Source organism: Periplaneta americana, chromosome 4, assembly GCF_040183065.1.
Source record: "Periplaneta americana isolate PAMFEO1 chromosome 4, P.americana_PAMFEO1_priV1, whole genome shotgun sequence".
Classification (NCBI taxonomy): Eukaryota; Metazoa; Arthropoda; class Insecta; order Blattodea; family Blattidae; genus Periplaneta; species Periplaneta americana.
Genome location: NC_091120.1, coordinates 205,276,290 through 205,291,267, shown reverse-complemented (window position 1 = coordinate 205,291,267; position 14,978 = coordinate 205,276,290). Strand labels below are relative to the sequence as shown.

General features: G+C 32.1%; 1 protein-coding gene across 3 annotated transcripts in view; it reads right to left on the bottom strand.

Annotated features, from left to right (window-relative positions):
• LOC138698682 (glutamate receptor ionotropic, kainate 2-like) overlaps nucleotides 1–14,978 on the bottom strand; it is a 69,410-nt gene that overhangs the window by 42,205 nt on the left and 12,227 nt on the right. For all 3 annotated transcript variants that reach the window (XM_069824852.1, XM_069824854.1, XM_069824853.1), the window contains exons 4-6: nucleotides 8,547–8,707; nucleotides 6,420–6,561; nucleotides 750–917 (exon numbers count right to left, since the gene is read on the bottom strand). In XM_069824852.1, the coding sequence (XP_069680953.1) occupies nucleotides 750–917; nucleotides 6,420–6,561; nucleotides 8,547–8,707 (471 nt within the window). The remainder of the gene's footprint in view (nucleotides 1–749; nucleotides 918–6,419; nucleotides 6,562–8,546; nucleotides 8,708–14,978) is intronic.

Sequence of the window (14,978 nt, the reverse complement as noted above, 5' to 3'; positions counted from 1 at the left end):
TGAGGCTACTGTGACTGGACATGTTGGAGCAATGGTTGGTGCCTCAACTTAGACAAGATCTCGATGACGATTTCACCTTTCAGCAAGATGGGGCTCCGCCACATTTCCACAATGCAGTTCGTGCTTACCTGAATACGGAGATGTCTGATTGTTGGCTAGGACATGCTGGAGTAAGGGACAGATGTTTCATGGCAAGGCCACCAAGGTCACCCGATATGACTGCATGTGACTTTTTTCTATGGGGGTAGCTAAAGGACCGTGGGTTTGTACCGCCTTTGCCACGTGATTTAGAGGAACTAAAAACCAGAATTCGAGAAGCTGCCGCCACGGTCACAGAGGATATGTTGAAAAGGGTATGGGAAGAGTTTGATTATCGTTTGGACATCTGCCGAGTCACTCGTGGTTCACACATTGAATCTCTGTAAGGTGTAAAACGAACTTTGAGAGTTTGACTTTAAACTGACGTGTGTTTGAAAGTGCTATCATTAGTAGTTTTTGTGTAATAAAATATTGAAAGTGTTACCGGACTTTAGATATGCCCTGTGTAATTACGAACATAAAAACAAAGAAAGTGTATTTTCTTAATTTTTCTCCATTATTTCGCTAACTCAAGTTAGCAATATGAACTAATTATTTTAAACATATTATTTGAACTGCATTGTACTTGACTTCCTGAAAACCCCTTTCCAAATTCAATTGTTTGTCCTCTTCCTAAAGTGAAAATTTTTTTTCCAACCCCAAGGACTCACCCTGACGGTCTGGGGGGTGACGCTGAAGGGTCGCTTGTAGTGCTGCTCCCAGTCCGTCCAGAACTTGACCACGTTCTTGACGACGCCATCGTCGGGGTCCACGAGACGCAGAAGCGTGATGTTGGTGTGGCCGTCCTCGAACTCGCTGAAATCCAGCGTGTGGGTGTCCTGCACACATCATGGCACTTATTACTGCAGCTCAGATCATTCACAAAGTAAAACAAAAACGCCTTATTAACATAAATTATTTGCATTTAGAAACGTAAACATAATCAACGTAGAACATACTTACTTACTTACTTACTTACTTACTTACTTACTTACTTACTTACTTACTTACTTACTTACTGGCTTTTAAGGAACCCGGAGGTTCATTGCCGCCCTCACATAAGCCCGCCATTGGTCCCTATCCTGAGCAAGATTAATCCAGTCTCTATCATCATATCCCACCTCCCTTAAATCCACTTTAATATCTTCCCATCTAGGTCTCGGCCTCCCAACTAACACTCTATATGCATTTCTGGATTCGCCCATACATGCTACATGCCCTGCCCATCTCAAACGTCTTGATTTTATGTTCCTAATTATGTCAGGTGAAGAATACAATGCGTGCAGTTCTGTGTTGTGTAACTTTCTCCATTCTCCTGTAACTTCATCCCTCTTATCCCCAAATATTTTCCTAAGCACCTTATTCTCAAACACCCTTAATCTCTGTTCCTCTCTCAAAGTGAGAGTTCAAGTTTCACAACCATACAGAAAAACCGGTAATATAACTGTTTTATAAATTCTAACTTTCAGATTTTTTGACAGAAAACTAGATGACAAAAGCTTCTCAACCGAATAATAACAGGCATTTCCCATATTTATTCTGTGTTTAATTTCCTCCCGAGTGTCATTTATATTTGTTATGTTGCTCCAAGATATTTGAATTTTTCCAACTTTTCGAAAGATAAATCTCCAATTTTTATAGTTCCATTTCGTACAATATTCTCGTCACGAGACATAATCATATACTTTGTCTTTTCGGGATTTACTTCCAACCCTATCGCTATACTTGCTTCAGCTAGAATTTCCGTGTTTTCCCTAATCGTTTGTGGATTTTCTCCTAGAATATTCACGTCATCCGCACAGACAAGAAGCTGATGTAACCCGTTCAATTCCAAACCCTCTCTGTTATCCTGAACTTTCCTAATGGCATATTCTAGAGCGAAGTTAAAAAGAAAAGGTGATAGTGCATCTCCCTGCTTTAGCCCGCAGTGAATTGGAAAAGCATCAGATAGAAGCTGGCCTATACGGACTCTGCTGTAAGTTTCACTAAGACACATTTTAATTAATCGAACTAGTTTCCTGGGAATACCAAATTCAATAAGAATATTATATAAAACTTCTCTCTTAACCGAGTCATACGCCTTTTTGAAATCTATGAATAACTGATGTACTCTACCCTTATACTCCCATTTTTTCTCCAATATCTTTCGAATACAAAAAAAATCTTATCTATAGTCAATCTATTACGCCTAAAGCCACATTGATGATCCCCAATAATTTCATCTAGATGTGGAGTTAATCTTCTCAAAAGGATATTCGACAAAATTTTGTACGACGTCAACAAAAGTGATATTCCTCGAAAGTTACCACAGTTAGTCTTGTCCCCCTTCTTAAAAATAGGTACGTAAAACATTAAAATGACAAAAAAAGTTTAATTAATTATGAAACAAAAATAATTACTGTGACTATTTCGTTTATATGACGTCATGCCATTTTCGACCAATGAAGTGTAATGAAATTTTGAATTCCAACCAATCATAGTCATACATCACGATAATTTTTGCAACTCGATTTATCTCAATCAATTAGTTTGTTTAGTCAGTGTCGTCAACTGTTTCCTTGTAAATTGATGAGCAAGTATCCATTAATGTAATAATGAAGTACTAAATGAAGTGCGAAATCCTACTTACACATCTATATCTTCATGTTTTAATTCCATGTCCATTGCATCTAAAGAAAATGACACTTCTTTATTCACATTTCATAACTGTGTTTTCAACAATAATTGTTCATTTAATTAATGTATTGATCAGGTTATTTGTATTATATTATAAAATGTTTAAATTAAATTATGATTTCAGCAGATTATAAAATGCATTTTTGTTACAACAAGAGAAAAGCGCAGTATAATGTAGGTAATTAACATTGTTAATCCTGTATTTCTCTTTTCTCAATTGGCAATACTGAATAACATCCAATTTCTTCATTGTAGTAATCGATATTCATCTATTTCAACGTCACAATATCTGAATAGGTTAAATATTCATAACTTAAATATACAGTTATTATTAAAATTTTGTGAGCGAATTTTAGGGATATAATATTTACATTAAATCTATTTCACTCACTAAATAGTCCTGATTATTGTCACTCGACGTCTGAGCTTTCCCAGGCAAATGTCAGACTTCTTATGACATCACTATAGATAAATGTATCTTTTTTTTTAAGTAGCTTCTCAAGTCCGAAGTCTATATTCGCAAACTGCTATCATTTTCTATTTCCAATCATAGATCAAGAGCTTCTTTTGCAAGCTGGACGTATTCTTGCATTCTTCTGATCCAAAACTGGTCTACGCCTTTTGGAATTACAGTCAGTTGAACGCAATATTATTTGAACCTGGACTAAGCTAATCTAGATTAAAATTGCAAGTTTCTTGTTTATGTTAGTTAATTAGTTAGGATAGAATTAAGTATGACACTTAATCACTCATTTAAAGTTTGTGTGACTGCAACCTGTGTACGAGTATATTTTTGTGTCTCTTTACTTCGTTCATAGTGTTTTTTCTCTCTCTTTTTATTTCTTGTGTAGCTTCACTTTGTATATACTGTATTTTTTTCTGTTTACTTCTATTATTGTATTTGTATTCTTGGGCCCGGTTGCAGAAACACAGATCAAAATATGATTGGCAATCAAGGAGGGTTTGATTGGCCATCAGTTCTATTTCTGTTGCAGAAAGAACAATCAGTGTTTGATCGGAGATCAGTCTTCCATCAGATTTGATCAACAGATTTTTGCTGGTTAAGTCACTGATCATCGATCAAGTAGGCTACTTATGTTGTTCTGTTTATAATGCAGTTACTGTAATGTATACAGTAAATGGTTATAGCGTAACAATATTGTTTTCGACATAATGGATTCTTCTGATGAAATTTTAGAATGAAAAAAATATTATTAAGAAGAAGGCGTTTCCGTGATAGACATGAATTGTTTTTATGTATAATGACAGAAAATTTGAGCAAAGATTTAGGTTAAGTAAGGATTCGTGTGTTTTGTTACTTTCAAAAATTGAAACAAATATATGCAGACAGACAAATCGAAACCTTCCACTTTCTCCTATGAACCAAGTTCTAATAATGCTGAGATTTTATGCTGTTGGAATTTTTCAGGCGGTCTTGGGTTATCTTGTTAGGGTCCACAAATCAACTATTTGCCGAGTAGTTAGGAATGTTACGTATGAAATTGCTTTGTTATGGCAGGGTCTCATAAATCCCCAAACTTCAAACAGGGAACGATTTGAAATCCAGAGAGAATTTTCAGCCATGTCAGGATTTCAAAGAGTAGCCTAATATTGGTTGTATAGACTGCTCACATCTCCATCCAATCACCTGGTTGAAATGATGCTGAACTTTATCGAAATAGAAAACGTTTCTTTTCTGTGAATATACAGGCAATATGTAGTCTACACCATCATTGAAATTCTGGAATGTTGTAGCCTGTTGGCAGGGTTCTACACATGACAACACAATATTTTTAATGAGCAGGTTACGAGCTCCATTTGTAAACAGAGAGATGGGAAATGGAATTATTTTGGGTTTTATGGAGGCTATACATATTCCAATTTCTTGTAGACTCCCCTAGCAAATCCCACAACAGAAGCCCCCTCACGTTTATTTTTGATTCACTATATTGTAGTCTATATACAAATAGAATCCGCCCGTTTCCTTTCTACAAAAAGCAACAAAACAGCAAAACATTCATTTCAGCATTCACTTGTTTTCCTAGTCACCGCCAACTTGATGCATTCGTTTCGCGACTTTTAAGGAGCATCAAAGTGGCTATGGTTGCTAAATAGCGCTGTTGTCAAATGCATTTATTTCTCAAATCAGCAATTAGTAAATTGAGACAAGTTGATTGGAGATTCACGTTTGTGCAACGCAATGAACAATCAAATAAATCAGACATCAGCTGATTGGCGATCAGGGACTGATTTGATTTGCGTTTCTGCAACCGGGCCTTGGTGTTGTGGAAGGGAAGGCCTGATGGCCTTAACTACACCAGAATAAATAAATAAATAAATAAATAAATAAATAAATAAATAAATAAATAAATAAATAAATAAATAAATAAATAGGTGGGTGGGTGGGTGGGTGGGTGGATGGATGGATGGATGGATGAATGGATCGATAGATAGATAGATAGATAGATAGATAGATAGATAGATAGATAGATAGATAGATAGATAGATAGATAGATAGATAGATAGATAGATAGATAGATAGATAGATAGATAGATAGATAGATAGATAGATAGATAGATAGATAGATAGATAGATAGATAGATAGATAGATAGATAGATAGATAGATAGATAGATAGATAGATAGATAGATAGATAGATAGATAGATAGATAGATAGATAGATAGATAGATAGATAGATAGATAGATAGATAGATAGATAGATAGATAGATAGATAGATAGATAGATAGATAGATAGATAGATAGATAGATAGATAGATAGATAGATAGATAGATAGATAGATAGATAGATAGATAGATAGATAGATAGATAGATAGATAGATAGATAGATAGATAGATAGATAGATAGATAGATAGATAGATAGATAGATAGATAGATAGATAGATAGATAGATAGATAGATAGATAGATAGATAGATAGATAGATAGATAGATAGATAGATAGATAGATAGATAGATAGATAGATAGATAGATAGATAGATAGATAGATAGATAGATAGATAGATAGATAGATAGATAGATAGATAGATAGATAGATAGATAGATAGATAGATAGATAGATAGATAGATAGATAGATAGATAGATAGATAGATAGATAGATAGATAGATAGATAGATAGATAGATAGATAGATAGATAGATAGATAGATAGATAGATAGATAGATAGATAAGCATCCATCTGTGACTGTCCTAATAATTATTTTTTTTCCAGGAAATACATTAATTATTTCATTGGAGTGTTGGGAAGCTAAAAGAATTGTATTGTATTGTATTGTATTGCATTGTATTAATTATGTTCTGCTCCTTAGCAATATAGTAATTTTGTATTTTTGTATCGCACTGGTTGAGTGGAAGAGAAGGCCGAATGGCCTTAACTCTGCCAGGTAAAATAAACCATTATTATTATTATTATTATTATTATTATTATTATTATTATTATTATTATTATTATTATTAAAAAGAAAAGCTGTTGTTTGAAATTATAACAATTTAATTGTATGTCGATAAAAGCAAATTCAGCTATTTATCGTATCACTGGTTACTTGGCTAAATTTCCCATTAATTTTTTCTTAACAGACAGCCTACGTGACTAACGCGACAGTCTCTCTTTGTGGACAACACGGCCGGAGCTTGGGACTCACCAGCGACGTGATGAAGTAGCTGTGGTAGTCGCCCATCATGCCGATCTCGCGCGCCTGCCGCAGCACCTCGATCACGTGATCCGCCTCGCACTCCAGCAGGATGTGGTACTGCTTAGACGCGTTGATGTCCTTCAGCAGCTGCCTGCAAGGTATACATAGTGTTGCACGAACTCCACACTACTCGTCACTATGTATACAAAGTGTCTCACGAACTCCCACTCGGTATTATGTACAGGGACATCATTTTATTTTTACTAACATTTTTAATATTAACCTGGTTATATCTTTGGATTAAGGGCCTAGAACCGGAAACATCGCTTGCTCCCCCTTCCAAGACTGGAGTTCGATGATACTGGCGTAAAATACAAATCACTTTACTAGGATAGGAGGGAAGAAAAGTAGTTCATCCATTTACGTAAACTACGAAATATTGCAATTTTGAGTTTCATAATTTTCATAGGTTTTTGTTTAATCAAAATACAGAACTGTAATAACACTTACTGTTTTTACTCACGAATTGAGCTATCCATTCGGACGTATTAATTATACAGTGTATATTGTACTGTTACAGCACATTTTTGAAAATGGTTGCCTTTCATTTCGATACAGGCTTCAGTTCGTTTGTGCATATTATCGCACTATAGACTATTGTACGTAATTCCAATTACCAGTTTCGTCCTTCGTACTAGTAACGTATGTTGAAATAATTCTGTACCTACTCTTTAAAAGAGTACCTTACGTACTGTAAATTCAATCTTCACTTCTGCCCGACCCGCACAGATAAAATTACTCAGACATGCTATCTACTGTCCGTTCAAGTGGTTTTGTCGTAGGGTAGTAGAAAGGGGGGGAAATCACGTGACAGTTAATTACTTAACGAGGCCCTTTTATTTAAGTTATTTTAAACAGTTGTATAATATTACGTAGACGTCCAATTCCTAACAGAAATTAATGTTTTCAGAAAAGAGCTAATACAGCCCAGCTACTAGACTTAACAGAGGGGGGGGCAGAAGCAGGTGGGGGAAACCGGGATGCGACGTAGGCAAACGGACGACAGTACCTGTGCGAAAATATGATTCAATATTGAAAGCTCTTTCGTCACTGGAAAACGCGAACATATTTCTGGAACGTACTATACTCACTAACTCGGTACTGCTTACGCGGCCTTGGTTCTGTGTGGAGAATGATTGTAAGTTTACTACAGTAGAACCTCAATTATCCGTGGTAATGAAGGGGGTGGGCTGAACGGTTAATCGAAAAAATCGGATAATCCGTACCATGAAATATTTGTGTAAATTTAATGAATAATATTTACACTTTCATAATTCTTTTCGTGGTGTTATGTTTAACATGCTAGATAATGGATCATAAGTTCATTAATTTAAGTCTGGTTGTCAATGACGGGTTTTTAAGGGCCAAGGAAACTCCTTGTAATGGCTGTCTGTGGAAAGATATGCGTAGTGGAGATCTCGTGTTTTTTTGTTTATACACTCAAATGTCTTTCCCCAAACCACTCAAATATTTACACTTTTTTTCTTCGATTCTTAGCACAATGAGATTCCTTTTGATATATGGTTTATACCTTACATTTCTACTTATGGAATATCAAGTACTCCTTTGTCCTTAGGTTATGAATCTTATAAGATATTTGATGCACCCGTAGAAAACATTTCATACAGAACCTTAGCATGCAGGCTTTCACGGCCGATGTCTGCCGTAGAAGTAGACGAAACGTCTGGTAACGTCAGCACCAGTAGACCACGGCATCTTAGCCCGGAAGCTCTGTTTCAATTTCATACAGAAGTTATACAGTACGACATTTCGAACAGTAGACCTTACTATGTAAGGAAAAAGGCTTGTAATAACACTCTCTAGAATAAAATAACATGCTGATACAATGTACAGTATTTCATATATTTCTGCAACAGAAAAAAAAAAACGAGAGAAAGACAGACGGTTAATCCACCAATCGGTTAATAGGTTGACGGATAATCGGGATTCTTCTGTAGTAGAAGGGGTGGGAGTGAAGTACATTCAGAAACTCAGGTACAATAAAAACTGAAGTAAAAATAAAATGATGTCCCTGTACAAAAGGCTCACAAACACTCAGAAGTAAGTAGCACTCACCGCTGATCGCTGCCGGGAAGGAACTGGCGCACCGTTATGGGTGGATCGTTGGGGCCGTGCGCCTTGAGGACGTCTTGCAGGCGGATCAAGCCGGCTTCCGTCTCGTACAGCACCGTGAAGGTGCGCCAATGCAGGAAGTTGGTCACCACGTCAACGATGGCCTGTCAACAACGTTGAATATTATTCAATTAATTGGAGGAATGGGAGTGAAATGTACACGAAAATGCGTCCTTACACGGGATATAGGGGCTCAGAAAAAGTGTCTATGTGAGCTCCAAGCCTGTTGGCCACTTATCTCACTCCGATTTTCAGCATTTCATATGAAGGAATATTAATCATTAATAATTTATTTATTTAATCTGGCAGAGCTATGGCCAGTAGGCCTTCTCTTCCGCCCAGCCAGACTCTAATTCTAATTGAATACAATTGCTTACATAGTTATTACATTAATATCTAGACCATAAAACAACATGAAAGTAAATAATGAAAGTTGGATAAGTAATGTTAGTGTGACAATAATAAACATTGGTAAGAAATAGTTATAATAATAATAATAATAATAATAATAATAATAATAATAATAATAATAATAATAGCACTAGTAGTAATAATAATAGTAATAATAATAATAATAATAATAATAATAGCACTAGTAGTAATAATAATAGTAATAATAATAATAATAGCACTAGTAGTAATAATAATAATAATAATAATAATAATAATAATAGTAATAATAATAATAATAATAATAATAATAGCACTAGTAGTAATAATAATAGTAATAATAATAATAATAATAATAATAGAACTAGTAGTAATAATAATAGTAATAATAATAATAATAATAATAATAATAGCACTAGTAGTAATAATAATAGTAATAATAATAATAATAATAATAATAATAATAGCACTAGTAGTAATAATAATAGTAATAATAATAATAATAATAATAATAATAATAATAGCACTAGTAGTAATAATAATAGTAATAATAATAATAATAATAATAATAATAATAATAATAATAATAATAATAGCACTAGTAGTAATAATAATAGTAATAATAATAATAATAATAGCACTAGTAGTAATAATAATAATAATAATAATAATAATAATAGCACTAGTAGTAATAATAATAGTAATAATAATAATAATAATAATAATAATAGAACTAGTAGTAATAATAATAGTAATAATAATAATAATAATAATAGCACTAGTAGTAATAATAATAGTAATAATAATAATAATAATAATAATAATAATAATAATAATAGCACTAGTAGTAATAATAATAGTAATAATAATAATAATAATAATAATAATAGCACTAGTAGTAATAATAATAGTAATAATAATAATAATAATAATAATAATAGCACTAGTAGTAATAATAATAGTAATAATAATAATAATAATAATAATAATAATAATAATAGCACTAGTAGTAATAATAATAATAATAATAATAATAATAGCACTAGTAGTAATAATAATAGTAATAATAGTAATAATAATAATAATAATAATAATAGCACTAGTAATAATAATAATAATAATAATAATAATAATAATAGCACTAGTAGTAATAATAATAGTAATAATAATAATAATAATAGCACTAGTAGTAATAATAATAGTAATAATAATAATAATAATAATAATAATAATAATAGCACTAGTAGTAATAATAATAGTAATAATAATAATAATAATAATAATAATAATAATAATAATGAAATAATTTAGATATTTATCTGTGATATATTGTATAACCATTAAACATTGAGAAACCTGAAACAGCTATTATTGTTGACAATAATTGTTAGAAAAATATCTCGTTAGCCTATTCTTAAATTGGTTTGATGTCTGACAGTCCCTGACATTACTCGGTAGGGAATTCCAAAGTCGAGGAACAGCCACAGTGAAAGAAGATGAATATGAGGATGTTCGGTGGGAGGGAATGGATAATATTGAGGAGTGTTGTGATCGTGTGTCTAGGTTATGATGGGTGGATAAATTTTGAAAACGAGACGCAAGGTAGACAGGAATGGAGAAATGCAATATGTGAAAGAGAAGGGAAAGACAGTGGATTTTCCTACGATCTTCTAGACTGAGCCAGGACAACATTTCGAGGGATGGTGTTACGTGATCAGCCCGGCGAATATTGCAGACGAAACGGACGCACATATTATGAACACGTTGTAGTCTCTGCGCCGAAGTAACGCTTAGGTCAGTAAACAGAATATCACAGTAATCGAAGTGGGGCATCACGAGTGTTTGCACTAATATTTTTTTCATGGAAAAGGGTAGAAAATTCTTCAATCGCCTAAACGAGTGGATTAATGAGAATACTTTTTTGCAGGTTTCTGCAACTTGAATGTTCCAATTTAAACTTTTATCCATATAAATACCTAGATTCTTTACTGATTCACTGAACGGAATTTCGGTGCCGTATATTTTAATCGGGGACAAATTTGGTATGGTAATAGTGCTTAACAAACGTGAATGGCCCACAATGATTGACTGTGATTTTTCTGGATTTAGTTTAAGTCGGAATTTCCGTGTCCATGTCCAGATTGAGTCCAGATCGTCATTAATTTTAGTTATTGCATCATTTCTGAAGGGGAAATCGAAAATGGACGTGACCTGGGGGGGGGGGGGACGAAGCATGACAGAACGGCAACGGGGCAGGATCGACGATGTTAAAACATGCACAGCAAGTGGGAGTCCTCGCAAGAGAAGGGGTCCGAGCCTTTGCGCTGTGCGAGTAACTTCGTTCTGAACTTTAAAAGACCGAAATTTGTGTCAGGGGAAAACCACAGGCAGGATAAGTTGTCTCAATCTAGTATACTAGCCAATTGCCTGTGAGATGAAACTATTAAAATATGTCCCGATCGGTCCTGGGGACACGATGTTCTCTTGTTTCTGTTCGAAAAAGCCCGAATTGTATTTCAACACGACAGGGATCCATTCATATCCGCTATGATTATGCAGGGCGTTGAAGTGCAAGGCTTGTCACATGGAGCATTTTATTAAAAGTTATAATTTTTAGGAATCAATGGTAATATAAGAATGTAAACGAATTTGCTTGTTAAATAGCTTCATTACTATACAGGGTGTGAACCGTAAGTGATGACATCAATTTCACGGAGTTATTCTTTGAGATAGTTCAAACAAAAAAAGTTTAATACAAATTTGCTCAATTTTGTTTCCTTTTTCAGATAAACATTTCACAGCGTGTTTTCGGAGAGCCATTGATTTAATTCCCAATATGCTCAGTCAATTTAAGAGAGCAATGTATTATGATAATAAATTAATGAAAGAATTTTAGTTTTGTTCTTTAAATATGCAAAAATTTCATCCGAACGAATGTAACTTTTCGTTATGCAAAGGAATTTCACAATGTTCTTGCAAGAAGAGATAGGCATTAGAATATATTTATTTATTTACTTACTTACATATTTATTTATTTATTTACTCACTTACGTATTTATTTATTTATTATTTATTTATTTACTTACGTATTTATTTATTTATTTACTTATTTATTTATTTATTATTTATTTATTTACTTACGTATTTATTTATTTACTTACTTATTTATTTATTTATTTACTTACTTACGTACTTACTTATTTATTTATTTACTTACTTACGTGCTTATTTAATTATTTGTTTATTTATTTGCTTACTTACGTACTTATTCATTTATTTGTTTATTTATTTACTTACTTACGTACTTACTTACTTATTTATTTACTTACTTACGTATTTATTTAATTATTTGTTTATTTATTTGCTTACTTACGTACTTATTCATTTATTTGTTTATTTATTTACTTACTTACGTACTTATTTATTTATTTACTTATTTATTTATTTACTTACTTACGTACTTATTTATTTATTTACTTACTTAATTACGTACTTATTCATTTATTTATTTACTTACTTACGTACTTACTTATTTATTTATTTACTTACTTACGTGCTTATTTAATTATTTGTTTACTTATTTGCTTACTTACGTACTTATTTAATTATTTGTTTATTTATTTACTTACTTACGTACTTATTCATTTATTTGTTTATTTATTTACTTACGTACTTATTTAATTATTTGTTTATTTATTTGCTTACTTACGTACTTATTCATTTATTTGTTTATTTATTTACTTACTTACGTACTTACTTACTTATTTATTTACTTACTTACGTATTTATTTAATTATTTGTTTATTTATTTGCTTACTTACGTACTTATTCATTTATTTGTTTATTTATTTACTTACTTACGTACTTATTTATTTATTTACTTATTTATTTATTTACTTACTTACGTACTTACTTATTTATTTATTTACTTACTTAATTACGTACTTATTCATTTATTTATTTACTTACTTACGTACTTATTTATTTATTTATTTACTTATTTATTTATTTATTTACTGACTTATTTATTTACTTACTTACTTACTTACTTACGTACTTACTTACGTATTTATTTATTTACTTACTTACGTACGTATTTATTTATTTATTTACTTATTTATTTATTTATTTACTTACTTACGTACTTACTTATTTATTTATTTACTTACTTACTTACGTACTTATTCATTTATTTATTTACTTACTTACGTACTTATTTATTTATTTACTTATTTATTTATTTATTTATTTACTGACTTATTTATTTACTTACTTACTTACGTACTTACTTACGTATTTATTTATTTACTTACTTACGTACTTATTTATTTATTTATTTATTTATTTATTTATTTATATAACAGGGCAAAGCCCCAATTGCAATATACAGTACAGATATTTGTTAAAAAACACAGAATTGCATATAACATGAAAAAAGAGCTGAAACAGATACAAATGCAAGATAGAAGTGTAATTGCAAATCAAAAATTAAAAATGAAAAAAAAAAAAACAAATAGATACTACCTAAATAAAATACACAGATATAGATATAAATGAAAAATACCAAATAAATATAAATTAAAAAGAGTTAAGTATAGATATCATAGCCAAAAATGTAAAATGTAGCTATAATTGGCAAATTACAGAGTAAATATAACACTATGTCAATAAATTCAATATACAGTAGGTGTTATATAGTAGGCCTAATAGACTTAATTAATTTATTTAAGAAATTCACTACTACAGAACATGCGTCCCAATATGCTGTTGTTGTTTCTATTATTGTTTTTTTACGACGCTGTATCAACTGCTATAGTTATCTAGCGTCTGAATGAAATGAAGGTGATAATGCCCGCGAAATGAGTCCAGGGTACAGTGCCGGAAGTTACCCAGCATTTGCTCTTAATGGGTTGAGGGAAAACCCCAGTAAAAACCTCAACCAAGTAACTTGTTCCAACCAGGATTTGAACCCGGACCCGCTTGTTTGACGGTCAGACATAATAACCGTCACTTCGTGGCGTTGAGCAATATGCAGTTGTTACAATACGAATTTCACAGTTTTTCTTAACTTTGTTACACTTTTTTTTTGTTTTGATAAATACCACCGCCTCTCAAAATATTAGCCAGTGCTGACATAGTGCGGAGAAATTTTAATTGCTTCACCTTTCATAAACAAATAGAATATGTCCAAAAGCAAGCTCTCAGACTCATTACTGGTGGAATAAAAACTACTCCAATAGATTCTATGAGATTCCTCACTAATATTAACAGCATCAAAATGACAATAGAAGAAAAAGCACTGATTCAATATGAAAAACTTATCAGATTACCAGGAAACAATTGGCATTCATACAGTCCTCTCTGTAGATTGAAAACTCAAAAAAGTTTCATATCCATCGTTCAAGAATTAAAACAGAAAATCAATATCCCGAATTTAAAAGAAAACTTACAAATTAAACCAAACCCTTTAACTATATTAAATATAGAATATAATCTAAATTTAACAGACGAAATACTGAAATCAGTAGTAAACACTGAAATACTGAAACAGTTGTCTTTAGAGACAATTAATATTAGGTACCCTCCACAAAACTGGCTTCATTTATACACCGACTGATCCTTGATCTCCAGAGAACAAGGTGCCGGTGCAGGTGTTACGTGCTGTCTCTTCTCACTTTATAGATCTCTTGGGTATGGAACAACAAGTTTTGATGGAGAAATCATTGCAATAAGTGAAAGTCTCAGGAATCTTCTCTGCCACATCAATAAATTTAGGAATGCAGTTATATTGTCAGACTCCAAAGCAGCTATTCTATCAATAGTCTCTAAACACACACCTTCATCTCAAACAGCAGAAATAACTAAAATGCTCTCTCAATTAATATCACTCAATAAAAGAATTGTATTCCAATGGATACCATCCCACTGTGGAATCCTGGGAAACGAGAATGCGGATGCTTTAGCAAAGAAGGGCAGCACTGCTAC